The sequence below is a fragment of the Egretta garzetta genome, unplaced genomic scaffold, assembly GCF_000687185.1.
Source record: "Egretta garzetta isolate BGI_Z169 unplaced genomic scaffold, ASM68718v1 scaffold427, whole genome shotgun sequence".
Lineage (NCBI taxonomy): Eukaryota > Metazoa > Chordata > Aves > Pelecaniformes > Ardeidae > Egretta > Egretta garzetta.
The window spans coordinates 56065-82925 of NW_009260345.1; the positions used below are offsets into that span (position 1 = coordinate 56065).

A 26861-nucleotide genomic window follows, 5' to 3' on the forward strand; every position below is an offset into this window, starting at 1 on the left:
ATTTTCACTAAAGCAAGTTCTAGGTGGGAATACAGAATTACAAAGTTGTTTTGATATTTTTTTCATCTCTGCCTACAGTATGCAGAGAGACAAGGTACTATTAACTCTAAAGGGAAAAAAAAAATTGCAAGAGCCAGTAGCAAATATGCTGTCTTTATGACAGATGCCATTTACAACTTTCTGTTTCCACATTGTTCTCTCTCCCCAGCCCTTTTTTTCTGGAAAAGCAGCAGCAAATTTCCATATTGACCAACACCAACAAGAAGGTCCTACAAGATGAAGAACTATTCCTACATTCTGAAAACTAGTTCCACACACTTCAGCTACAGGGAAGTTTTTCTCAAAATTTTTCATGTAAATTGAAGCCCAAAACTGAAAAGAGGCTACCCCCTGTCCTGCAAGCTATCTTGCATCAAACCTTCTGAGAAACATGAAACAATGGCTTTTTCCCATCAAGAAGCAGCTGAAGCAGCATTTCTGATTAAGACGTACAGAAAAATCCTCAAAAGTGTTCATACTCTGAATTTCTAGTATCACTACCACAGCTAGCTAAAGCTTTTTAAAATAACCAGCCACAGCAACCAAACTTTAAAAGCTGGTTGTTTTGTGCAGGGCTTAATGAATATTCAATGCTTGCTTACAAGTTGGAAAATAAAAAGCTGGTCTTCTGACTTAAGGGGATTAGAACTAGTTTTCCCTTTACATTCTGTGATAGAACTAGGTAATTCACATTTTTACTATGCTAAAATACAAAAAACAAATGGTCAGCCACTGTTTGATAATTTAAGTGATAGTGATAGTTTAAGTGTACTGCTTCGCAAAAAAAAGATCAACATTCCAGCAGCACAGTATAAGGAATAAGGAATCAGCTCTTCATTTTCTCATTTTAAAAATGCCCGAAGACCAGGATGTATTTAATGATAACTTATCTTACTGTGCCAGGAGGCAAATGGTAACACATACAGGACTGACAGAGAGGGAGGGCAGGCTGGAGCGTCGATGCTTGCGTGGAGAGGCAGAGTGCATGGGCAGGACACTTTCCAGGGCTTTAGAAAGCTTTTCTGCAAAGGTTTCTTCAGGGACAGTCCGAAGGTAGAAAGGAGAAAGAGGTGCAGACAGCGCTGGTGGTGGGGTGCAAGGAGCACTGAGAGGGATGCAGGACATAGAGGGAAGAGCAGGAAGGTGGGGGACACAAACTGACATGCTACGACCACGTTGAGGCTAAAGGAGGAAAACAAAAATTAGGAATTGAACACTTCAAAAAAAAAAAAAAAAAAAGAAAAACAAAACCAGCAAAAACTACAATGAGGTAGAAAAGAAATGCAGACACACAATGAGAGGCCCAATACTGACTACTATGTGTGCAAGAAGATATGAGAAATGCTGAATGAATGCCAACACACACTGGGAACAGGCTGTGTGCACCTCTGAGGACTCAAGTTTGCCTTAAGTTACTGATTAGGGCAGAAAGTTCCCTAGTGCCCTTACAAGAAGCATGTGGAAGGCAGAGCAGACGGGAGAGAACATTTTCTCTGGGGCCACTGATGCAGCCCACACCGTGTGTACTCACAGCATCTGGTAGTCCCACAAACAGAAAAACCTGAACAGATACTGATGACCTTTCAAACGTTCATTCTTAGTTTAGTGAGTGGATGTGGGTTTATACATATCACCTCACCAGTCTCTCTGCTTGGGCAACTCCCTGCCTGAATTAAGTGGACTAACCGTATGCAGCTGGCTCTTTATTAACTAAAACATTACCACAAAAATTTCAACATTACTCATTCTACAACATGACTTGTGGAAAAAAGTTGGTTTAATGTGTGGAAAAATCAGTAAAATTAGTCTTATACAAGCATTTTCCAGATGCTGGGCCAATAAAAGCATCAGGATTTTGTAATCTTGCCACATTCCAGAAGGCCATAGGTCAAAATTCAACCAAATTGGAAGAATCAGAATTAAGGGGTTTGGGTTGTTTGGTTTTTAGGGGTGTGGGGATTTTTTTTTTTTTATTGCTTTTTTGGTGTGGTGTGCTTTGTTGTATTTTAAGTGAATATAAAGAGATGGTCTTCAGCTGCAAGTTTTCCTCCTTTAATGGCATATGCCTCTTATGGATGCAATGCACAATTTATTAACGTAACTGAAATTAAATACAGATCTCCAGAGGAAGAAAAAAACCAATCAAGATATCCAGCGGAGATCTGATTTTAAATATTTCCGATGTGAGAAATTTTGCTAGACTGCTCAAACGTTTGGAAGAGACATAAAGGAACTTAAAGGGTTAAACAAATACCCATAATCTTCACCTGTTCCAAGGCAGGACTAGTTATATATGTCATTCCTGACTCTTAATTTATCTAACATGTTCAGAAACATCTCCAGTTATGGAGGCTGAAGTACTTAACTGTCCTTGTTGGTTAGAAAAAACCCTTTCCAAACTAGAATTCCATGCTGCAATTTAGATGACTTATTTCTTATTCTAACAACAATGTTGTGATCTGATTAGCCTCCTCCTATTTTACAACAGCCTTTACAGCTTTCTCTCTCCTCAAGCTCATCTTTCATAGGCTCAGCTTAACTCTTTCAGTCTTCCCACATAATGTTTCCTGTATTTCTGGTGGTTTGGGGGTTTTTTTTGGTCACTCTCCTCTGAATTCTCTCCCAATTCACCCTCAAATTCACTCAAGCAGGGTGTCCAGGATAGATTACCAAGAGCAGAACAGCTACTTTACATTACATGATGTTTGCTTTTTTCACAACAGCATGATGTTTTTGACCATGTCCAGCTTGTGGTCCAATGTAATCCCTGACCTCTTTTTTTGGGGGGGGCAGAATTGCTGCCTAGTCAGTTGTTGCTCATCCTGTACTTGTGTAGCTGATTATTCCTGTTTAAACATGAACTTTGTTCTTGTCCTGATGAACTGCATTCTATTTGGTTTTAAGGCCATTTCTCCAGTTATCAGTTTAATTTTGACTTGTCATTCTGTCTTCCCAAAGAAGTGTTAGTAGTTCCTGTAGTGTTCTACTCCATTCTGTCAATCTCCTGTTACCACTATCATCATCATAGAACATGAGCACATTTTAGCAGTGATCTATGCAGTTTGACTATATCTCTGTCATATGCTTGATCTCCCATCCTCTCTCTTTCGACCTGGAAGCTAGCCATCCCAAGACAGTGAAATGGCTTCTGGCCCAATATATGCCCACACAGAAATATATGGCTTACCCAGAACAAGAGCTTAGAGGGATTAAAAACTTGTTTGATCAAGGACTAGCAGTACCACAAGCTTCAGGTTAAGTGCCTTTGAAAAAGATGGAGATACTTTGCTTGTGAGTGAAACCAGCCTGTTTTCCAAAAAGCTAGTAACACCAATGATTCTGTAATAAAGCCTACAACCACAGGTACCAAAAAAAAGTGAGGATCCTCAGTCTTAAGTGTCACATCTTCTCCCTTATGGTATTACTACATTATACCATAACATCTCTGCCTCAGGCTTAGATTTTTATTTTTATTTGTGTAAAAAACAAGTGACAAGGGAACCATTGAAGACAATAGAACAGTAGCAGAAGTTCTACTCCTGATTTAGAATAGATTTCTGCATACTCTCATACTCTGATCTAAAAACATACCAAGGAAAACATACCAAAATAAAAGGGCAACACAAATGAACATAGTAGGAAAAGTATTTGTGCCCAGTGCAGACTTTCCAGGGAAAAGGAATATGCATGGCAACTGATGAGCAAATCAACACAAGCTAGAAATAAAACTGGGAACAAGGGTGAGGGGTCTTTTCAGTCTGGAGTTCTCACATGCAGCATTCTATAACAGTTAAAAAAATCTTACCTGCAGAATCTGTAATCAAAGCCTCACAGAACACACACAGCAATTTCATACTTATGCAGTAACTCAAATTATTCTAATCCCTTCTTCAAATCAAACCAACAGCTTGATCCCTGGTAACTTCATATACACATACACACATCACCTTTTCAAGTAAGATTAAATGCTTACTTTCATAAGATAGTCTTGTTCTGAGGATATTACTTCCATCCACAAAAAGACCTAACCCATCACTCTGCTTAACTGCACTCAAGATTAAATAAAAGCTTTAAAGACAAATATGCCCTTGCAATTCCGCCCCCCCCCGACTCAATCACCTCACAGAAATAGCCCCTTTACTACTCCCATACAGAATTTGCATCGCATGCAAAACGAAACATACATGGAAGATTGCCTGGCAGACTTTCCTCTCACCTTTCAAGAGAAATACAAAATCAAGTAATTCCATGCGTCTGCAATACTTGCAAGTTGTGGCTTACCGCTGCAGGTGGCTGATATCCTCCATGCTGCTGCGACTGCACTTGGCCAACTGAAGCTGCATATCCCTGGACTGCAGCTGTTGAGATTGACTGGTCATGTTGGGAACCATACGACACAGTCTGTTGACTGCTCACACATGATTCGGTATAAACAGATGACCCCTGGCCACTGTCAACTGTCCCATCAGCTGTGGAAGTTAAAGATAAAAATCTGCATTTCAAGAACTGCAGTCTGGATTCACAACTTTAAAGATATTACAATCAATCAAGTTTTAGACTGATGTTTGTGCCACGTCACATAGACCTTATCAGCATTTTACCTCTTGTAATATTTAAGCTGGTTAAAAAAAAATATTTTTTTTCTTCCTCAATACAATAATTCCTTACCAATATGCCTTCCCCTAACCTCTGAAAAAAAAAAAAAATCAGTAATTTCAGGAGTTCTTTGGGAATATAATTAATAGTAAACTATGCTTCCTATAAAAGACTAGACTAGAAATAGAAACTTAAATGCCACATTGTTATGAATGATCTTTCAGGGGTTTTTTTAATTATTACTTTTACTTATTTAATTTTACACAGACGTATAAAACAGGTCTGTTGTACTGGCTGGCAGATGCACCTGATGTACCCACAGCAGAGGACTTAAAATCCCTATTACCTAAAGAGCAGACGGTAATTTCCTTTCTAACTTCACCATTCTAACACAGAAGTTCTCATCTACCATCATTATTCAAACACCGATTCAAATGTGGGGATGGCAGAAGAGGAAAAGTTGGGAGTGTTTAATTTATGTTTCACATATAGTATGTAAAACAGAAAATGAACCCTTTTTTCAGAATGCAAATTATAAACTGAACTGCTGGTACATTAATCTCATTTCCACCTTAAATGTAAGTTAACAAGGATTCAAGTGAGTTTTTCTAATAGCTCTGGTGCAAGAGTATACAGTCCTCGTCAGGGCCAGAAAATGCTGTCCATGTAGGAGGGCAGCAAAAACTAGGACATGTGCTCATGCTTCAGGTGCCCAGTTCATTTAGTGTATTAACTTGAAACAAAGGAAAATGATTTTGTGCTAAGACTGGACTGTGAATTGTGCCAAGACTTGACTTAGCTAAGGCACAGGAATGCATCTTATTTTGCTGTGCTTTCTAGTGAGCTAATGGTCTCCAGCAGACAGCAATGGCAGACAGCAACATCTTAAGATATTTACTGCTATACCCACCAAAAGTTTAAGACTCTAAGGGGGGAACTGTGTAAGTGCAAGAGTTCCTAAATAAATTGACACACTTACAAAGAATAGATATACTGGGTTGCTGGAACTGCAGTTGTTGGTGTTGATCAGCTTCTGGTTCTTCAGGCTCCACTTGTGTAGAAACCGATGCTGAAGTAGTGGGGACAGGAGTAGTACCAGTGAGAGATAGGGGATGCTTTGACCCTGCATGGGAAGCACTTGATGGTTGCTGTTGCTCCAGCTGCTGCTTCTGACTACCTTCTTCCTGAAGCTTCTTCTCCTGTTCTTCTCGCACCAACTGACGCTGCTCTCGCTTTCGCTTAATCAAAGATACCCTGTCCTTGATAGCTTTCGCCATTGTCTTGTGATCCCCTTCACAGACATAGCCAGATTCCACCTGAAGGAGGATATATTCACAGAATTCAGACTGTCATAGACAGTCACCATTGAAGTGCTACAACATAAGCTACCACTCTCTGGCACTAACTTCTCATTCAAAAACTTCTGAAGCGGTTTTATTTCTAGACAGTAACAGCAGCAAATACAGAGGCTGACAGACTACTCACTGTCAGAGAACACCAGTACTTCAGATGCTTTGTAAGACCACCTACACTTACCATTTCCTGTGCTACGTCCTCTGGGACATCTCTCTCCAAGTCAAAGGAAAACTCTATTGCCTCATTATCTTTGTATTTGCCCTTGAGTTTTTTGATGTCTTCAATTCGCAGCCAGAGTTTAATGGCAATTTTTTCTCCATCATCTTCCTCTGCTAGTTCTACCCGTACTCCAGTCTCTTCTTGGAAGAAAGCATGGTTCAAAAGGTCCTTAATAGCATATCTAGCATATTGGGAAAGAACATAGAAAGCACACACAGTTATTAGGTTTTCATAAAATATTAAGGAATATCCTTACCTGATGATCCCCCAAATTTATTCTCTACATTTCATACCTCTCCCATGAATAATTTGACAGCCCATCATTCAAATTTCTCTTTAAAAGCGTGATGGAGAAACAAAATGCAACCCTGCTACAGGTGTACAAAAAAACCTCACACATCGGTCAGCAGAAGTACCAACAGATTTAAGCCAACTGAACAGGATATATATTAACCAAAATAATAAGAAACTTTGAAGAAACAGTTTGGTTTTACTGAACATTTATATATAACACGCAACCCTTAGTCCCCAAATCAGTACAGTAATCCAAGGATGTATTTTGGCCTATTTCAAGGTCTTATCAAAAGCCTCATCTAGTAGATTCAGCACTACATAAGCACCACATGACTCCTTTCATATTTTATACTATTTTGAACCACTTCAACTTGCGTTCTGTTCGGCACAATTAGAAGCTTTGTCCTGAAGGTACAAAAAAGATCTATGTTCATTTATGCACAGCATTAACAGTAGTAGTCTAAAAGTTAACAGATTAAACCAAATGGCAAGAATCAAGTTCATTTTGTGGCTGTACATCACTTGAAATGGGAAAAAATATGAAATAGTTTAAAACTAAGAAAAATAATAGAAATTAAAAATACCCAGTAATGCCATCAGATGTAAAACTTCAAGAGTTAATAGAAGGGGATGAATAAACATCCATGAACTGACAAAACTAGCTCTGAACAGAATAGTGGGAGGCTAGAGGAGGGCCAAAGACTAAAGCATTCTTAAATCCAACATTTAGTAAGCAACAGCTATGTAAAAGCACAAAACAAAACAAACCCCGCAAATAAGCCATCAGAGCAGTTACAGATTTCCTGCAATGGTGTAAGTTAATCACCTCAAGTAGAAGTCATCTTGCAGAAAACGTGGATGAAAATGAGCAGCAAGAATTTAAAAAAATAGGAAGAGCCCTCAATCAACCATAAAACACAACAAAATCAAAGGGGCAAGAAAAACAAAGGATTACAGAATAACAAACCAACCAACCAATCCAAATACCTGGGAACCCAGAAGGACTGTCCTCCACTATTTTGCTGACTAGGTCAAAGTTTTAATAAAAGCAGTAGAATTTCTGAATAAATTGACACATATGGTTACTATAGCATTTGCACTTTTCCTGACACTATTAATTCTCTAAAACAATCATCGAATAAGAATATACCAAAGAATAGAAGCTGCAGAAGTAAATACAGACTTCCCAACTTTCATGAGAACACAGAAGACCCCAGAAACTAACTGGATCTGGTATCATCACAGATAAAAGACTCAGATAGCAAGTAATACCTCTGTCTGAAAAGAAAGTACTTACCTTTCGCCTTTGTTTTGCCGAATGCATCCCTCAATAATCTCCTTCACTTCAGGGATTGCTACTTTATCAAAGCTGGCTGGCTTGACACCCTGGAACATACAAGTAACAGAGAAACTGGAAGGCCTGTTCGATTGCAGTTTTGATTGTGTTCACACACCAACTATTTTTACTCAATAGATAACTGGCCTGAATTCCCCACTAGTGCAAATGATATAGAAGTCTGACCCCAACCTTACTGCTTATCTGTCTGTTAGCGACTTTTGCAAACATTTTTTCCCCCTATTTCTCAGCTACACTTCCATAACAGAGGGCTTTGGCAGTTTAGATAGGAGAACCATTTAGTTTCCATGGTAGTTATGCTGGTTAGAGGTGAATACGCAGCCTGGACTGAGAATGGAAGGAAATGTTTCCTGTGCCACACTAATGCATGAACCCACGTGATTAATTTAACAGTCTTCAAAGGATTCTGCTGCTTCCCAGAATGTTTCCAAGATGCCATTATAGCAGGTGATTTTGGCATAGATTGGCTTCTACAGGAAAAACCTTAGCCCAGAATGATCTGACTGGATCACTAAATAACTTGTCCAACATTTAAAAAAAAAAAAAAAAAAAAAAAAAGACTTTCCTGTATTCTAGTTCTCCCCAGAAGACCTACTATAGTCAAACCACACTCCTGCATCAATGCTGTTGTGAGTTCAGGAAAATGAGCTTAGCCATACAGACCTTTACAAAAGCCCTTCAACAACACATGGCAATCCTTTCTCCAATACATGCTAAAGCCATTTGGGGGGGGGGGGGGGGGAAGCAAAACAAAATCACTATAGCAAATAGGCCATGAGATATGACCATCTGGGAATTCTACAAAACATTGCAAGCAGAGAGCCAAGCTTCATCACTTAGTTATGGCCAGAATTTCAGGGGCAATTTTCCACAACAGCAAAATTTAGCACTCAATTTTACTCGATTCAGCCTTTAGCTTCAAGTATTCAAGTAGTAAAAGTACTGCAGTAAAAGCAGTATTTAAGTACAGTATTCTGCTGTATCTAAGATAGCAGAATGAGAACGCACGAAGAAATCCTGTTCAAATTCTGTTATACAAAGAGCCCACTTTTTCAAACCAAACAATCCTGAAGTCATACACTTGACACATCTGACCCTGCATCACTGGTAAATCACAAGTGATCAAAAGTGAAAACCATAGAGTCTGAAGTACAGAAATAAACAAGAGTAGTATACAAACATCATGATTCGTGTCCTAACCAGAAAGTACTTCTCCCAATATGTATACGACACTGCTTCCCAGCAAACGGGGACATCAAGGCACGACCCTTCCCCCTTCCTCTACTGTCAGTGGGAAACAAGTCTTGAAACGGAAAGGCCCGAGTCTCTGAACTAGAGCCTTTGCAACTGCAGACCTTCATTTAACTGAACATGGAGCCTCAATATGATAATAATTTCCATCTACATTTAGATACTTTTTTCCCCTTGGGCAGACGTGGCAGTATATTGACTTCATTTGTTCACTACCTAAAATATTCTCCACCACACTCTTCCAGGAGAGGGCACAGTCAACATCAACTTAGCAGATGCTAACACAAGAGTAGGAGAAACACAAGAGTGGTCTTTCAGTGGACAACAGTGCTATTTGCCACTATGTTTTACAAAGGTGTTGTATCTGGAATTTTCAAAAGGACAAAAAAAAAAAAAAAAACACCTATAGAAAGACTAGTTTTTCTCTTGATAAAAACTTCCTGTTACAACAGCATTCTGGTTATTTATTCTTTGCTCTAGAATTTGCTCTTACAAAATTCTAGCAATTGAAATTTGCAGAACTGAAGAGTGTTGTGACTAGAATAAGCCCAAAAACACAGTCAGTCAGTGAACATCAGCTTAGTGCTTTTAAAGGCTTCACTGAACGTTAAGACTTTTGGAGATCAATGCCTCAGCTGATAAGACACCAGACCGAAGTTTGGACAGGTAAGTTTAATGCTGTAACCAGGTCATGTCATAAATCTCCAGCTTCCTAGCAGGACATCACAGAGCCCTACACTCTATAGGGATTTATAAAACTAGTTTTAGTGTTTACTACTGGCATCAAGTACCCGTTTGCATGTGTCTCTGCTCATATAGTAGACTAGTTAGAGACATCCACCTTCAATTATGTCCAAGCTTAAAATGGCCCCAGGACTTCAGGTTCATACACACAGAGATAGATGTTTCTATACATAATTAAATGCTCTCCTATATATGCACATACATACATATATAACCCATGCAATAATTATTCAACTCCTTATTGTATATATTTGCATCTAAATTTGCTGAGGTTTAACACAGTCTCTTAAACAGCTCAAGCGCCAGATAGCAGCAGCCAGCATGTATGTTCATTTACACTGTGGCAGCAGAAGGAAGATGTCAAACCTGTGACAATCTCATTTCAGAAAAACTAAAAGCTAAGATGAGTAAGCAACTGGCACAGCAAAATATTAATATCATGAAGATCGAACATGAGCTTTGTTAACTATTATACCACATGCTCTATTCTTGCTTGAAGCCTGAAAAGGTAAAGCTAAGAACAGATTTTAAAAATCAGTGATTCAGTCTGCTACCCTGTGTTTCTCTACCCTGAAAGAAATTAAATACCTGTCCAAAGTCTTCAGGCCCTTCCATGAGGGCCATTTTACAATATCTCATTTTGTGAATTCCAAACCAAGAGTTCAGTTAAAAAGAGAAGCTCCTGCCAGCCTCCTCCAGCACAGCTTCTATCTTCCTAACTGCTTCTCAGAAAACCTGGGAGAACCTCACACTAGGGCCTAAAAACCAACGGAGAATTCTGTGTTCAAGCAGCTACCTACTTCTCAGTTTGTTCCGAGTCCATGAGAAGGGTTGCCTAAGCCTAGTCCACAGTGCTGGCCAAGCACCCCTTATGCTGAAGTTCAGGCCACTTAACCATCAGCTTTTAAAAACTTTTTTTTTTTTTTAACTCCTCCAAGCACTAGTGGAAGTGTCCAACTACTGTACATAACAAGACAGAGGATACCATGAATAATCAAAATCAATAAGTGAATGAATCCTTTTCTACCCAGACCTGCCCATACACCTTAATCTGCCATCACAGAGAAACCAAAGGGAGGCCAGGCCCTGCAATTCACGTAACCTTGATGTGTCCTTACGAGCACATGAGCTGTGCAGCCAAGCATACGTTCATTAGTTTCTGAACCCAAAGGCACTCAAGTACATACTAAGCCATTCAGTATTTCCTGGTTTTCACCACACTTACTGCAAGATGGTCGCATTCTTATATGCCTCTCCTGGTCCCCAAACTCCTTAGAAGAATCACAGGACAATTCAAATCCTTTCATCTATGAGTCCTATTCCCCAGTGGCAGTTTTGTAAGAACTGAACACCTGAATCCCACTAGCATTTTTTCTGAGTTTGTTAAAGAAACAGAAGGAAGAGCTCTTGCAGAGAAAAAGGAAACATAGATAGGTATAACAGGCAGACAGAAAAGCCAATGTTTTCTCAAGCTACCATCTAAAATAGCATGAACTGGCAGTGCTGCTGAAAGCAGCAGTCTCCTGTTCACCATCTCCCATTCCCCCACCCATGTCATTTCCTCCCTTTTGCTGGCACACGCATTTATACACCTGCATCAATGAACCAGATCATGGTGTTTATCAGACTTGAAACAAATCAAACCAAAAAAAGCCTGCAGCAGTTTCCAGTGAGATGCAGCTGCGCTCAGGCTTACAGAAGGAAAGTCATAGGGCAATAGCTAACAAGGGCAGAACTGCAGCTTTTGAAAGAAGTGCCAACTTAAAACCCACTGAATACTTGCAATTTGAGAGCACCTCTAAAACATGGGCATAGGTAGGTAGCAAAAAGCACGACTGATGCAAAACAATACTTATCTTACAGTCTTCACATTAAGCATGAGAAGGTATTTCATATTCCATTTATCTTAGAGATGGTAAAGTTTGTGATTTTATCAGATTTTGATCAGGTGAAAAAAGTGTGTTGCAAAATTCAACATCCAGGTGTATATGGTTATTTGATCCATTAAAGGCAAGTTAGGTACTCTTAAAAACACTAGATTTTCAAGATACTTTAAACACCAAGGTATACGCTACCCAGAACTCCTCCTCACAATTTTAGCCTAGAAACACGCAGTATTTGGCATTAGTTAGACCACCAGCTTACTGCATCAGTGGTTTAGTATCTTGTTCTAATGCAAGAGATACTGAAAATATAATTTGCTTCACAAGAGGAGGTACAATCAGTGCTGTATAACTTTTACACCAAACCAAAATGAAGGCAGAGGAAGTGTTACATAACCTCAGCAATTCTAAATTTAAAAAAATATTTAGATTTGGAAAAACAACACAGGTGGAAAATAGCAGAAGCAGTAAGTGTTCCAAGCCCCGCTGTTCAGGATTTTAATCTACATTTTAAAAAATGCAGGGGAAAAGTACAGTCAAGTTTAAAAGCTGAAGACCCAAGCTATGCAAATGTAAAGCAGTTCAGCAGATTTGTCAAGAATTCTGGTTCACCCCCAAAATCCTTTCCTGCAGCTACACACACTTATTCTATAGAGCTGAAATTCTTACTCACCTCTTTAGTGCAATCCTTGTGAGAGCAGCAACAGTGGGAATTAACAATTACAAATATGGGACAGATCTCTCTTTTTGTAAAATCCATCAGGAAAAGAGACACACACACCGAAGAGTGAGTTAGGTGCTAGTTTCTGATGGAATCCACCAGGCTGTGGACTTAACGCACAGCGGAAGGAAAGCAGACATCAAAGTTAGAAGGGAGCATCGTTTTCTGTTTGACACCTCTTGTACTTTTCCAAGTCCAGTACATCAGGCTGCAGAGATTTGAGCTTAATATCTGCTTTTGCCACTCAAATACTGAACACAAAGAATCAATACAAGCAAGAGGTGAGCATGCCCTTTTCTGCCTGCCCAGCTAGCTGTAAGGAGGCGGAAGAAGAGGCAATGCAGGGATCCTTTACTTCCTGCATGTCCCCGCCTCCCTGCTTGGCTGCTCTGCCTATTCGCCACCCAAGTTTTCTGCCATAGTTTAAGGCTGCTTGTAGGATCATCACCCAATTCACTCCTGCTGCTGCAGAAGGACACTTGTAAACAGGGGAGAATGTCCAGTGTGTTGCTCTGACCAGAGGTTGCTGGCACTAGTTTTGTACCAGGGGGATGACAGCAGCTGCTCTTTTGCCTTTTCTTTCCATGGAGCTACAGAAATATACTTACAGCTAACTTCAATTTAATCCTAACAGAACACAAGACAGCATTAGGATAATACAACATATTCCACCTCCCTCCTTCCTGACAATTGCATTCTACTACCATTTGCAACACCCTCTGCTTTCCTTTTACCGGGTGCTTAGTGTAGGGGAAAAGGGATTTGAAGGTGATTTTCAAACTGTTGGACAAAGTTAGAAAGCCGCACTGTTGCTAGTTTTACGCCACAGACGCACAAATAATCCATAGAGTTATATATTCTAACACTTCCTGCTAGACTCCAAACCTAAACATGAAGTCTGATATTTTCTTTTTTCCTGGTATCTAGTTTCAAATAGCCATTGTAAAACTTGTTTACTAATAAAACGAGTTGTCCACAGCTTGAGGGCTTTGGGTTTTTTTTTTTTTTTGGAAGGACATAAGGAGCAATGCCAGGAAAGTTCACATACACGGTTTTTAAAGTGAAGTGAGAAAATGAATTTTGACCAGCTAGTGATAAAACTGTCATAAAATTCAAATTATCGAGATCACTTTTCACCATAAAATAGATACTTAGCTACTCAAGTATACCACAATTATACCAGTGGTGGTGTTATATACCATGCAACATCAATGTTGCAAAAGCAACACTTTCTGATCCTGGGCATTTTAGATGTCCAGCTGCTGTGAAAGTTTAGAGGGCTCAAGGGAACAGGGATCGTTAGAGATCCTGCTATGTTGAGCGGCCTTCCAACTACTTAGCTAGACATTTTATACACCACCACCACCCCCCCCCCCAAAAATAAAAATCAACTAACTGTTGATTAACACCTCCATTTTAACTCTCCATTTTGACTCTGCAGTCAAAGCAAATCTACTTCACTGGAATAAAAATCTAACATTTTGCTCACCTAGTTAAGGCTACACTTTTCTGGGGTACACTGAATGACCTGCAAAGAACATTAAATCTTTGAGCTTGTAACAAGCACACAGTCTACCTGTTCCAGTCTAACCACAATTCTTGCTTGGCTCTTTTCAAAGGTGCTGTAACTGCAGAGCTTGAAAGGAACTCTACCGTAACTGATTAATCTTCTCAAACAAAATGTTCTAACTTTGCAGTCCAGAGGCTAATAGAATCAGCAGCAAAGTCAAATCACACAAACAAAGTAATTAAAGTCTCTATATTTTCTTTTTGCTAAGTTGTTACTATTCTAGTTTGAGCCAGTCCCAGGCTGCCACAAACCATTAATTCCAGGAATTTAGACAGAGCATATGATTCCAGTGGAAAACAAGCCAATGATCCCACCTCCTTCCCCATAGTATCAAAGAAGCCCCCAGGCAATGGTATATATGGCATTTAAATTGGTTTGCCCCATGATCTCCTAAGTTTTACCACCTGCTATTAGTTACTTACCCAGCCCTCAGAAACTACAGTTTTAACAATTTCACCACCTTTTCCATCTCTAATCCATCATCTTAATCCTGTTGTCTGTTCTAGAAACAATCTTTCTGATTTAATTCTTTCCTTATTTCATACAGGGTACATCTCTAATTGATCATTCTCACCCCAGTCCAATCAAATATCTATTGTGAAAAGGAAGACTTCAGCTTAAGATGTACTGACTTCAAAAGAGAAATTGGTTGCCTACAGAAGATGGATTTTATTGTTTTTGTTAAAAAGCAAGCTAGAGTAGCTGAGACTGCAGGGGAAAAAAATTTAAACCAGTGCAACACATTTAACAAGTGAAAATTTAGCTTCTCTGATTTCAGTATTTTCATAGCAATTAATTCTGGACAATTGATAATTCTGCCAAGAATTAAATCGCTAAATCCTGCAGAATAAGCTCTGTACCAGATCAGTATCCTAACAGAGTAAATAGTATTACTGCAATACAAGCAGTAGGAGCAGATGAAAGCTTCCAATGAGCTAGAGTTAGCTCATGAGGCACTATTTAGACTAGGACAGGCCTAGTTTTCTTCTCTTCTGATCAAAAACAATGACTGCACATTTTGAACCCAATACTTTTTGAAGTTGATTGATCTACCGTCATCCAGACCAAAATTCATCTCTCTTGCTATTTGAGAGCTCTACATCACTGAAATAGCTTAACCAGTCTGTCTTTACCCTCTGCGATGCAGGTGTGTAAGGAGTCCCATAATTCTTAAATTTCTCCAGACCACCTGTCTTCATGACTTGCAACAGATAATCATGTATGCCCAGATTTCACAAAACACACTATAAAGACAATAGAAGCATTGTAGTATTTATACAGGCCTGCTTGCTGCAACCTGACTCATCACAATTCAGAAATTCTTTTCCTCCTCAATTTACCACCCACTCTCAAACAATTTTTGAGACATTAATAAAAAAACAAGAGGCTGGTCACAAGAGTAAAAAAAATTCCCCAAGATACACAATTAAAGTTGTTAGACACACAAGGTGTGTTTGTGCTTTGACTGACACATCCATACTAACTGCTTATTCCTAAAGCTTGTGAGGTTGCTTAAAATTTATGAGATAAACTTGGTAGAAAGAACACAACAGACTCCTCATCTGACTAGCCATCACCGCTTGCTATCATCTCCATGGCTGTATTCTCCAACTGATCTCCAAACCCAGGCACTGCCTGTTCAACCAACTTCTTTGCCAGTCTCTTAGTATTGTGGTTTTACTAATTAAAGCCAGAGAATTTACAGCATTATAAGCCCTACAACTCCATGTATTTGCAAATCTACCCAGTCACCAAAGCTAATTTAAGACCAGTATAGTAGGCTACAGTTCTGTTGCTTTGTCTCCACACAGTTAAGTCTGAAGAACTAGTCATAACTCTTCCTAGAAATTGTTGGCTGCGATCCTTTCCAGCACTCTCAAGTAAAAAGCTATAACGAAGTAAAAAATCACTGTAATTGTGATACTGTTGAAACACAACTTATGCTGTGCACTACTGCTGAATATACATCATGCTGTATTACTACCCCGTAACTACTACCCGTATTACTACAATTACTAATTGACTAATTATCTAGCCCAGCACACAAGGCATTTAAGTTTTTTCTTTAGATATGGAAGTCCACTGTACTTCAGCACCTCCAGGTAAATAAAAATATCAACCTATTTCAAAAGTCCTAAGAATCTGGAGCCCTTGTGACTAGCTAAGCAGATGGGTTTAGTTAAAAAGTAGATTAATTAATCACAGCACCTACTGTAACTGCAGCAATTCTAATGAATAGAAGAAATTACTCAAGCTCTGGAACAGAAGATTTTGTAACTACAAGGCAGGACACAGTTCCTTAGTGTATAGCTGGCAAGCAATTAGGATACTGATGCATGCAACAGTGAAAAGGGCCTTGTTCAGAAATACACAGTATGAGGATCAAAGTTCTTCTAAAACAACAGTGAAGTCTGATTGGACAAGTGGACCGGGCACTAACTTCTCAGTTTTTATTCTTACACAAGAGTGTGAAGCTAAGATCAGTTTAATTTATCGTGCACAGTTCTTTAACCTCGCACTTTGGAGCAGGGATGCCGCCTTTATCACCTGAACAAGAATATGGAGTGGTGAACATCTTGAGCTAGCTGAATGACCCTTTGCTTTGTTGGGACTTCAGCTTGGAAATGGCTTTCAAAAAAAAAAAACAACGAACCAGACATGCCTAGACACACATTTTCAGTGCTATAAATTTAGATATGCCGCAGCCACACAATACAAAAAATGTCTGTCTTCTATTTTCAGTACTGAAAATACATTTTTGAAAAATCAAATTATATTGTGTTTTACAGTAGTTGCATTCTCTGCTTTAATCAGCTACCATGCTGATAGAAAAACATAATCTAGTACTCATTTTTAAATTCAAGTACAGTAATTCAAAAGCCAGCAGACTTGGAAGCGAATTAAAAAGAACTATCCAATAGCAAGTCTTTGCAATGGGCCACAAAACACATTTCGTACCAGAACTAGCCCTTAAGATACCTATTAAAAGGCCTAGGATAATGTTGCACACACTGAAAATAGTGCACAATTCAGACAATGCACCAAAAGACATCACCCCTTTTATTTTATGACTTATTCTAATAGGAGTGAAGGACTTCTATTCATGTGCCAAAAGATTCAATGGTTTCAGAGGGTGGTCCTAAAAAGTATCCCTGCTACGCAGAGAACTTTATGATGGTGGTAATGAGTGGTAAGGTAGAAATGTCTCTGAAAGAAGTTTACCCTAAAACAAAGTCACAGGCTTATAGCGTGAGGAAGGTTTTAAACACCTTCACTAGACAGCAAAGCAATAGGGTTTTTTCCCCTTTAGTGTAAAAACATTATGCACAATAAGCAATGGGTTTCTTGTATATACATTTAAGCTTCGTTGTTCTCTCTGTTCACTCGGTTTCTGCAAAATCACATTCAACTTTAGTAACTTCCACTCTTCTAACACAGGAACAAACAAAAGCATTCCGATAGGCATACATACTCCCATGTCACTGCCTGCTCCGGGAACAGCTGTGAGTAACCTGGAGGTAACTATAAAGGGTTTATGTAAAATTTTGGTGGAGTTCTCGCCTATGAATCACATAATAATCTCAAAATAACTTATTTTTACTCAACACCCCTGTAAGCTTCCACAAGACTAAAACTTTCCTGGACTTATCCCATTCCTACCCCTGTGCAACTATAGCAGTACAGTTGGCAGGACAAGAAATAGTAACCTATTCATTCTTAATGTCAATATTTTTGCCTAGTGTCACTACACTGACAAAGAACATTGAGCTATCTGTCTCCCCACAGTAATGCTTCAGTGATTCATTAATGGTTCTCATCACGCTGCAAAGCCAGGCATTTTAAAAACACTTACCACCTCTCTGTTCCCAAAAAGAGCCACCTTCCCATCTCTTCTTAAACTAAATGAACCTCAGTTCATGTAAGAGCTAAATAGATGTCAGTACAGGACAGACTATTAAAGACTAGTATCACAATTTTAAGAGGCCTGATCCTTAATAGATAACTAACTTTTTTAGTTTTTAAATATACATTGTTTACTCAGTATTCTGCAAACTGATTCAGGTTTCTAAAAACACTTTTGGAAACTCTGAAATACAACCAAATTTTAGAATTTCAGAATGAAAAAATGTATTAGATCTTGATTTTATGCAACTCAACCAAAGCTCACCACCCCCCCCTTTTAATTTCTGATAATTTTAAAATCACGTCCAATTCAAAATTGCTAAGAGACACATTCCAGGCTCAACACTGAACAATATAAATATCTCCTATCACTTCAAACCAAGTTTGTTTTACAACATCAATATTGACAAAACAGTTTTAGCTGTAATCTAGAAGCTTTTGATGCTGAATAGCACAAATGCCTCTAAGATCAACTCGTAAAAGTGACCTACTTTTAGAAAGGAATTCAGTTGAATGAGCCTTTTTCCTTCCAACTTCAGATATCACCTACCCTTGCTGTCCAAACCATATAGCATGTTATATCTCAGTGTAAAAGACGATCCCTGCTCTTTACTTAGATCATTGTTATTTCTTAAAGAGGACTTCTAATCTAACATGCAAAGATATTAATGCTTCAAAACCCTGAATTCCCATCTTCCATTTTTAAGGCTATATATTTCCGAATTGATGAGTCAGTGACTGAACTTCCACCCAGGAAGATTCCTCCCTCACTCTTAAAGACGACCCAGCAAAACGCCTGCAACTGACTTGAACAGCTACAAGAGGCAAGTGGTAGAAGCTTAAGTATTCTTTAGTCCATTTAGTGAGATGCAGAGGACTTGCATCTGATGTGCAATTTTTTTCTATTTGATACTTAACTGCCTGAAGTTTCTTCTTCCAATGAATACAATTACAAGAGTTTGCCCTTTTTTACAATTAATCTGTTTCCTGTGCTTGGTTGGAGTTTCGCCATCATTCAGTATCTGCTTTAACAAAAGAATACTTGCTCTGTTTGAGGGTTACCTCCCCCTACTTTTCCATTAATTTTTTCTACCAATGTTTTTTCCACTTGAAAGCTTGATAGGAGGGGTGTCTGTATCTACCTGAACGAGACCAAGACACCAAGTTATCCAAGGTAAAGAAACAGAGCTTTATGGATGCCTAAAAAAATTTGCATATTGCTTCCAGAAAGCAAGAAAGGACATTCATCAACATTCAATAAGCACTGCAAATAAAATTAATAATAAGTCTAAAGGTCAAGCATTTACATTTACTGCCTAGGGCCCTTATGGAAGAAGAAAAAGAAAAAAAAGAGGTGGGATGCTTTGCCCATTGCATCTCTAGTGAAAACAAAGTAGTTGACTAGTCTAGACAATTATGATGCCTAACTTTAAAGACACTAAAGAAGAGATTAATTTAATCTCAGTTGACCAAATTGCAATGCTTTGTAACTGCCTGGTTTCCAGCCAAGAGAACGACCTTCACTCTAACCAGTGAGCTTCAGTTCCCACCAGTTAGGGAAATTAAGGATTTTTAAACCAGTTAGACACTGCCTGGTCAGGTTACTCATTATGTACCTTGTTCCCTTGGGCCTTTTTTTAAGCTCTGTAGATCAGAGAAGAAAAATGTTGTGCCCACTCTGTGGAACATTTCAGTACAGAACAATTTTTTTTTTTTTTTTTTAAAAAAAAAAAGCCCCCCCCCCCCCTCTCCCCTTTGTCATCTTAAGGCTAGCTCAGAAGGCAGACATTTGTTTACAGAGAAGAGACTGGACTTTTGGTGAAAGCAAGGACAAGTGCAAAACTTCACTTTGTCAAAGAAAGCATGGAGAAAATCAAGTATAGAGCACAAGTCCATCAGGAGAACTTAAACGGTAAGTTTATACAACGGGAGAGGGCAAAAGAGAAAAAGGAGTTTTCTGCTGATACTCTGCCGATTTGTACATGTGAGACTGAGGATGGCCTTGTTAACTTTTTTGTAATTAATACCTTCGGATTTTTATGTTAGTGGTAGATATGCAAGAATGAGACAAATCTGCATAGTAAACCCATTAACTGTCTTTTTACTAGTCCTGGGACCAGACTATCACCTAGAAAATTTGAGACTTGGGACATCCAAGTGCTAGAGATTGAGTAATCAGTACCTCTACACACTTATAAAAATTATCTCTGTGCTGCAAAAAGAAAGTTTGAAGGAAATAAAGTGCAGAAGTAATCGAGGTCTATACCACATCTGTGAGCAGTAAGTGCAACATGAGCAAGAAAAAAAGCAAACTAGCTCTTGAGGCAACTGCACGGGTTACATCGGTCTTGGAGGCTGAGACAAAGCAGCTGAAGCTACTGCAGTTAGTTATGCCTTCACTGCATTGCTTCCCAAACAGACTAAATTAAGAAATCATACTTAAGACGTCTGTTCTATAAATACCTCTGTTTTCATTTAAATGAACATGTAGCCCATTTGAAATATCTCCTGTGACAAATTGTTTAATTGAAATATGCATGAAACAGGTCAAAGAAAGAATACCAATCTCCAGAGAGGAACAGACAGAGAAACTTTCCTGAATTTTACCAAGATATTACGCCCCGCTTCTGTGAAAGTGAGTATGTAACAGAATTAAGTATCTTGATTACATTTTGTATTGAACTGCCTGTATTGCTTTGATATGGTGCAGAATTGAAAAAAAAAAAAAGGGGGGGGGGGGGGCATTCCCTAACCTAGTAGTATATCACAGAGACAGTTGTGCCTGCACAAGAGGGCAGAGGAGAAAAAAAAAATAAGTCACAGGAGCAGGCAAGACTACCTTAATAGTGCAGCTTATTTTCAATTAATTACAGGCTTTGATTTTTTTTTTTTCCTGAGGCCAAGTAGGCAGTAAAGTGCCCACAGGATGCATTCAGTCCCAGCTGAAGAGACATACTGCCTAAAACCTCAGAGGAGATTTTTCTGTCCGTCTCTTCCCTCCCGCCCCCCAAGGTAAAAATCCCAGGAGTTGCAATTTCTTTAAGTTAATTTATTTGGAACAATTTCCAAAGAACAGCAGACTATAGCTTCAATGAAGAAAACCAAGGTTTTGAGACAAAACTGCAACATTATGATTTAATGAAAATAAAGAAGGCGGCTAAGCTCTTCTATGCTTGACTGACAAGACATGCAGATCTCATTTTCCATTCTAAAGAAACTAGTAGTGAAAGGGTCTGGACTGAGTATGCCAGACAGTGTAAGTAAAAACAGAGGTCAATACACTGTGTCAAACTCCTGCCAACTTCCTTACCAGAACTGTAAAACAGTTTACCGTAACACCTTGAGCCCTACAAATTGTAGACAGTTGTTTTTTTAAGCCAGGCATTTACCCAGATTCTTCTACTGCAAGAATTCTTCTAGTTAAAGTGAGCCAGAAAAGTAATTTAATTGCACTTCTGTTTCTTGGTCCAGGGAAAATTCGGGAACTTTACCCCAGCACTGCTTTAAGGAAAAATAGGAACTCCCCAGTGAGACAATGTAGATAATATAGACAAGCATCTTGCAAACAGCAGACTCATGCAGCAGTGCTATTATCCAAGATGTGAAGCAACAATAACTGCCTGGGCCAAAAAATGTCTCATCTCTAGGAAGAACTTCAGCCTTTAGATCTGATATCTAGGTCTTTGCTTACTTAACTGTATCATTTAATCAGAAAACTGCTTCCAACCATAAGGGATGGCCCTGAACAGAAGAGAGAGAACACATAACCAAGTATGCTGAGCAGTCCTGGAAAATGCCCCAACCCAATGCTGCAGTACCTGGGCATCGGCTAAAGCAATCCTTATCACAAAAGGTGTACGGTCAAAATGCAATGTGGCTGAAGGCTCATCCTAGAAGAGACACCAATGCACAGCCAAAATGGAAGAATGTAAGCTGGTAGTACCAAGCCCAGTCCTGAGAGGATGCATTAAGACACCTTTTACAGGCTTCCGTCCTAAGCAATAGCAAGGATTTAAGCTAATGGAGCAACTCTGCTTCCTAATAGTTACTACAAAGAGGGTGAGGGAAATCAGTTGATTTAAATACATATCTCCTGCACATTTTGATCATATCGCCTTTGGGGTTTCAGTGGTTTTTAAGCTCCCTCATAGCATGATCTTTCATGACTCTCAATAGCAGACGGTTATTATTGTCTTTTCCTCTGGTCTCTGTGTATGCATCTAGATAAAATAATCCTTTCACTTAAGACACAGCAGGACTACAGCTGCTACCTCAAAATATTCCTAAACATGCCTAGGAAAGTAGCAAACTAAAGGGTTGGAATGGAAACATTAAACATCTTCCACAAACCACATTCACCTTCCAACATACATTAAAAGGAAAGGTGTAAGTCCTCTTGGATTCACCTACACAGCAAGTTTCCTGACTCCACTCTGTTATTGACAGTTCACACACTGTCCTTTTAAGTACTGAATTTCTCAACTGGTTCACCCCTCGCCCACAACTGCAGGCATTGTCTAAAATTCTGAAGTCTCCTTTGAAATGAAAGAAAAATCTTACTTTCTTTAACAGGGAGCAAAGGACAAAGGCAGAAAACTATATGGCTCTTTTTCACATTGGTTCACAGAGCGGTAAAAAGAATACAAAGAGTATTTTATTTCACTTTCATAACATGGTTGTGCTTTTCACCTTATAGAAGAAACACAGAATTCTCCATTATCAGTTAAGACAAGTTTGTCCTTTATTTCCAAATAATACTGTCTTTTCTTCATTGAAAGCCTTCCTTGAAAGTTAAGTCTTGTTTGTGCTTGGGTTTGGGTTTGTTTTGGGGGTTTTGGTTTTTTTTTTTGTTTTGTTTTTTAACACAAACTGCTTTGTGACTACAATGAAATAAACAAACCCAAATATACCAAAGCACACAGCATTTCATTCTCTGCCTAGAAGCAGATAAATGTACATTTCCTTTACCTTCCTGCCCTTTGCTCCTTCTGAAAGAAAACAAGATTTCCTTGATTTCATATCAAAGTATATTTTAAAGCTCTCAAGCAGTAGATAAAACAGAGAAAAAAAAAATCAACAATTAAATTCAGTCTGTGAACCATCAGCAGAGTGGAACAGAAGGTGTTGGACAGACCAAAAAATTAGCAGTGTTTCTCATCCACTTAGAAGTTGAACAGTCAACCAAAAACAATGGGGAGCAAGAAGCATCAAGCACAATAAACAAATGGAAGTTGAACCCTGCTAAGTCTCTAGATACAGTTTGTCTGCTACAAGCCCCTACACAAGGCTTTCCAATTGCTAAGTACTTCACAGACCAGGGAAGAGAGAGCTCTTTAAGACCTGGGGATTCCTAGCCTGAGACTATCTCAAAAGCTGATTCTTCTCACCACAGCCCAGCTCCTAGAACTTTTTATGGAATGGGCGGGGCACTTATATCAGGTATCTGTTCTGAGAAAAAGTGCCCATCCCATACCGAAATTATGCTGCTTTGGCTCTGGCCAAGGCATATACATAAGCATTAGCAAAAGGCACCTCTAAGACTGTTTTGGTAAGGTAGTTTTCTTTCACCGACCCAAATACCTTGCAGATCAGGTTATGCTATAAGCAGAGTAAAGGCTAGACTTTACCCTTGTTTTTCCTCTCTAGAAAATTATAGGCAAGTCCACCAACATGCAAAAAAAGACTGTGTGTGTATATACACACACACACATATATATATTAAAAAACCCAACTTATTCTAACATCTGTTGAAAAAACAAAATACCCATTTATCCCTTCTTTCTTCCTCCTTCTGTGCCTCTCCAATATTGCCCTTCAAACAGGGGACAGTTATTCCAAGTCTTCCTTCAGAATTCATCACGTCTGACATGAAGACCCTTCCTTCCACATCTGTAAGTCAGTAACCCTATCTACCTTTTATAGTGTGAGGCATTAGGAATTATGGAGCATTTTATTTTTCCAAAGCTATGCAAGTCATTTATTAAATCCTCAACTTCTCCAAGATAATACCAAAAAAAAAAAATTAACAGGAATTCATTTGTCTACAGATCAGAGAAAGAGGTTAAGTTTTTTTTTCCTCCTCTGCACATCCACACAGGTATTCTGAGAAATCCAATGCAAGTTTTTACTTCCCCAAGTGGCCATGTCACTACTCTTTCTGAATGCTTAGATGAGAAGGTTGAACATGAGCAGCTTGGTTTACTGCACTGGCATGGTCTTCATGACACTATTTGACAAAGTAAAACTAGCCAAAACCATTCTGAACATTTCTAGCACTACAGTTCTGCTTCCTAGGTTCAAGGTCTGTAGGTTCCACTTAGTCTAGTCAGATGGGCAAACTCAAATCTTTTGCTTGCCTTCTCAGCCTTATTTGGTTTCACTCACAATGCCTCCACCAATACCACTATACTTACCAGCACTTTTCAGGGTGGAAGATCTTCCTGCTATTTATCAAGTATTTCCACTGCATAATTAAAGTGCACCCAATGCACAGTAGCTAAGGGCCATTTGGAATTCAGTGAACTATTCACTTAAAATCACTCTAGGTAACAATTTATGATTTGCCTTGGCAGGCAGCTAAGCCAAAGTGCTCTGAATCTGTGATCCAGCTTTATTTCAGAGAACAAAAGTTACCAGCTAATCTTCAAGACTGAAATGCTTCCACCATCCCCCCAGTGGCTTAGAAAATAATCTGTTGTTATTCTAATGTATTTTCTTGTTTGGTTGGGGGTGTGTTTGGTTTTTTAAACTTTTTATTTCCATTCAGATATTTTACAGGCTTCTGACTGTTTGGTAAGTTGAACCATCCCATACCTTTCCACCCATCCCCCACTTTCTCCCTACACACACTTGCACAGTACTCCTTTGCTGCTACCCAGCTGTACTCCTTTGCTGCTAGCAGTAGCAGCTTCAGAATCAGAGGCGGGGAGGGACTTACACTGGTCACTCGACGGTAGATCTGCGCAGCATTTTGGCACTCGGAATAAGGATACTCAGAGGTGGCCATCTCTAGCATACACATCCCAAAAGCATATACATCAACGGATTCATCATATTTCTCCTCATACATCTCGGGGGCCATGAACTCTGGGGTACCTTAAATTAAAAGAACGATTCAGACTCTAAATGTCTCAAAGCGAGCAGAGGCTGCTGGCGTTACTCACCGCAGGAGGAAGCGGATGGGGAGACCTGTGAGACAAGAGAAAGTGGAGGCAAAAAGAAGAGGGAGGAAACCCTTAGTCACTCTGTTGCATCAACATACTATGTGAGTCTTCCATTGCAAGGCCTTTATGTTGTAAGAATGGCATGAAAGGACTGCTGCAATTCCTGTTTTATGCGTGTTAGTTAATGTAAGTATCAAAACAGACTGGATCAGGCTGGAGTCAAATGGAGGGGAGGGGATAAGAAGAGGGAAAACTGCAGACTAGCCATAGGCTGCAAACCAAATACTAAGGAGAGTTAAGACACTTACCCTTTCTCCCTGTAAGAAAGGAGGCACATTAAACCTTGTTTCAAAAATTACCTGACTGCCCTCTGCTGCAAAAGAAGTAGTATTGGTAAGAGCCCACAGCTAGTCTCTGACCTGGTGCTCTCCATCTACTTTTTGAAGTAGAATGGTTCGGGAAAGGCCTTGCAATGAAAAACTCTGTTGTTACAAATATGTATCTTCATGAAAAAAGGATAAAAAGTAATTTTCTGCAAAGGCCACTCACCAGAGCCCTTTTCTTCATATACTTACCTTCCCACCTGCAGTATATTTATAGGCCTACTGCAGATACAGGCATTAGTGAGGGACATCCTACAGTCAAAAATACTCAGAAATAGAGAGATTGAGTTACAGGCATAGAGCGTGAGATTCAACAAGTCCCATTTAAATAGTGTGCAGAAAATTATTGCCCAGAGAGCATCACAGCATCCCTTCTGTAAGCAAAGGGACTGCATTGTATGATCAGATTTACTTTAAGCCAGAGATGCAAGTTTGCTTTTTGTAAATTTAAGCATAGAATTATTTCCTGCAGACACCAGATTCTAGACAGTTTACAGATCATTCTATAGCCACATTGCTTGTTTTCACCACACTAAACCAAAAAAAAGATGATGTAATTGCAGTCATTTATCCAAAGGCTAACCGTTAACAGATAGCTAGATACAAAGACGTAATTTTCTAATGATAAATTTGAGGATGACAAGTATGCTTAAGAAAAAAAATTTCTTTTTTTACACTGTATACTTTTATTTCCTATTAATACTTTAACCTGGTTAAGAAGCAGGAAATACTTCAGCAACAGCTTGCAAGACAATTTACAAGTATACATGATTGATCCCATCTAGGAATCTAGTTATAGGACTGTTGAGTAATACTGCATTTTAGCAAGCTCTAAATACTGAGAACAAGAGCAGCTTCATTCCCTGCAGTCTATTCACCCAACTATAAAAACAGAGCTGATAAAACCAATTCTTTAAAGAATTCACAAGAAAGACTATACTAGTTCCATCAAACCAATTTCTGAAAAGGATTATTAGTGGATATGTAAGAATGAGCATGCACAAGGCAGTATTTCCCCAATACATCCTCCTAACTTACATAAATCCACATTCTAGACTCCTCAAGTAAGGAATTATACCACAGTCTGACTGTGATGTAATATACAGAGAGAGAGAGTGTGACTTTCTTTGATATACCTTAGTTTCTGATTACTCAAAGTGTAAGAGATTTAATATTAACCCCTGGTGACAATAAAAAAAATTGGCTGTATAAATTAATGCTAGACTAAATATAAAAACATTGTTTGGTCACCAAAATGCATCTGTACATTTCTGGAAGCATCATATTAAAGTTGAGATTTATATGTTGTCAAGAGTGGTTTTATCAACAATGTTGCACTAAACTGTTGGGCAGGACAATGAACCTATATTCCAAAATACTTA

At 38.9% G+C, this 26861-nt stretch overlaps 1 protein-coding gene across 1 annotated transcript in view; it reads right to left on the bottom strand.

Annotated features, from left to right (window-relative positions):
• WNK1 (WNK lysine deficient protein kinase 1) overlaps positions 1–26861 on the bottom strand; it is a gene marked incomplete at its 5' end in the record, with an annotated part of 108396 nt that overhangs the window by 39420 nt on the left and 42115 nt on the right. Inside the window, 5 exons of the mRNA XM_035898136.1 lie at positions 4321–4508; positions 5615–5951; positions 6172–6391; positions 7802–7890; positions 24871–25028. Coding sequence (XP_035754029.1) covers positions 4321–4508; positions 5615–5951; positions 6172–6391; positions 7802–7890; positions 24871–25028 — 992 coding nt within the window. The remainder of the gene's footprint in view (positions 1–4320; positions 4509–5614; positions 5952–6171; positions 6392–7801; positions 7891–24870; positions 25029–26861) is intronic.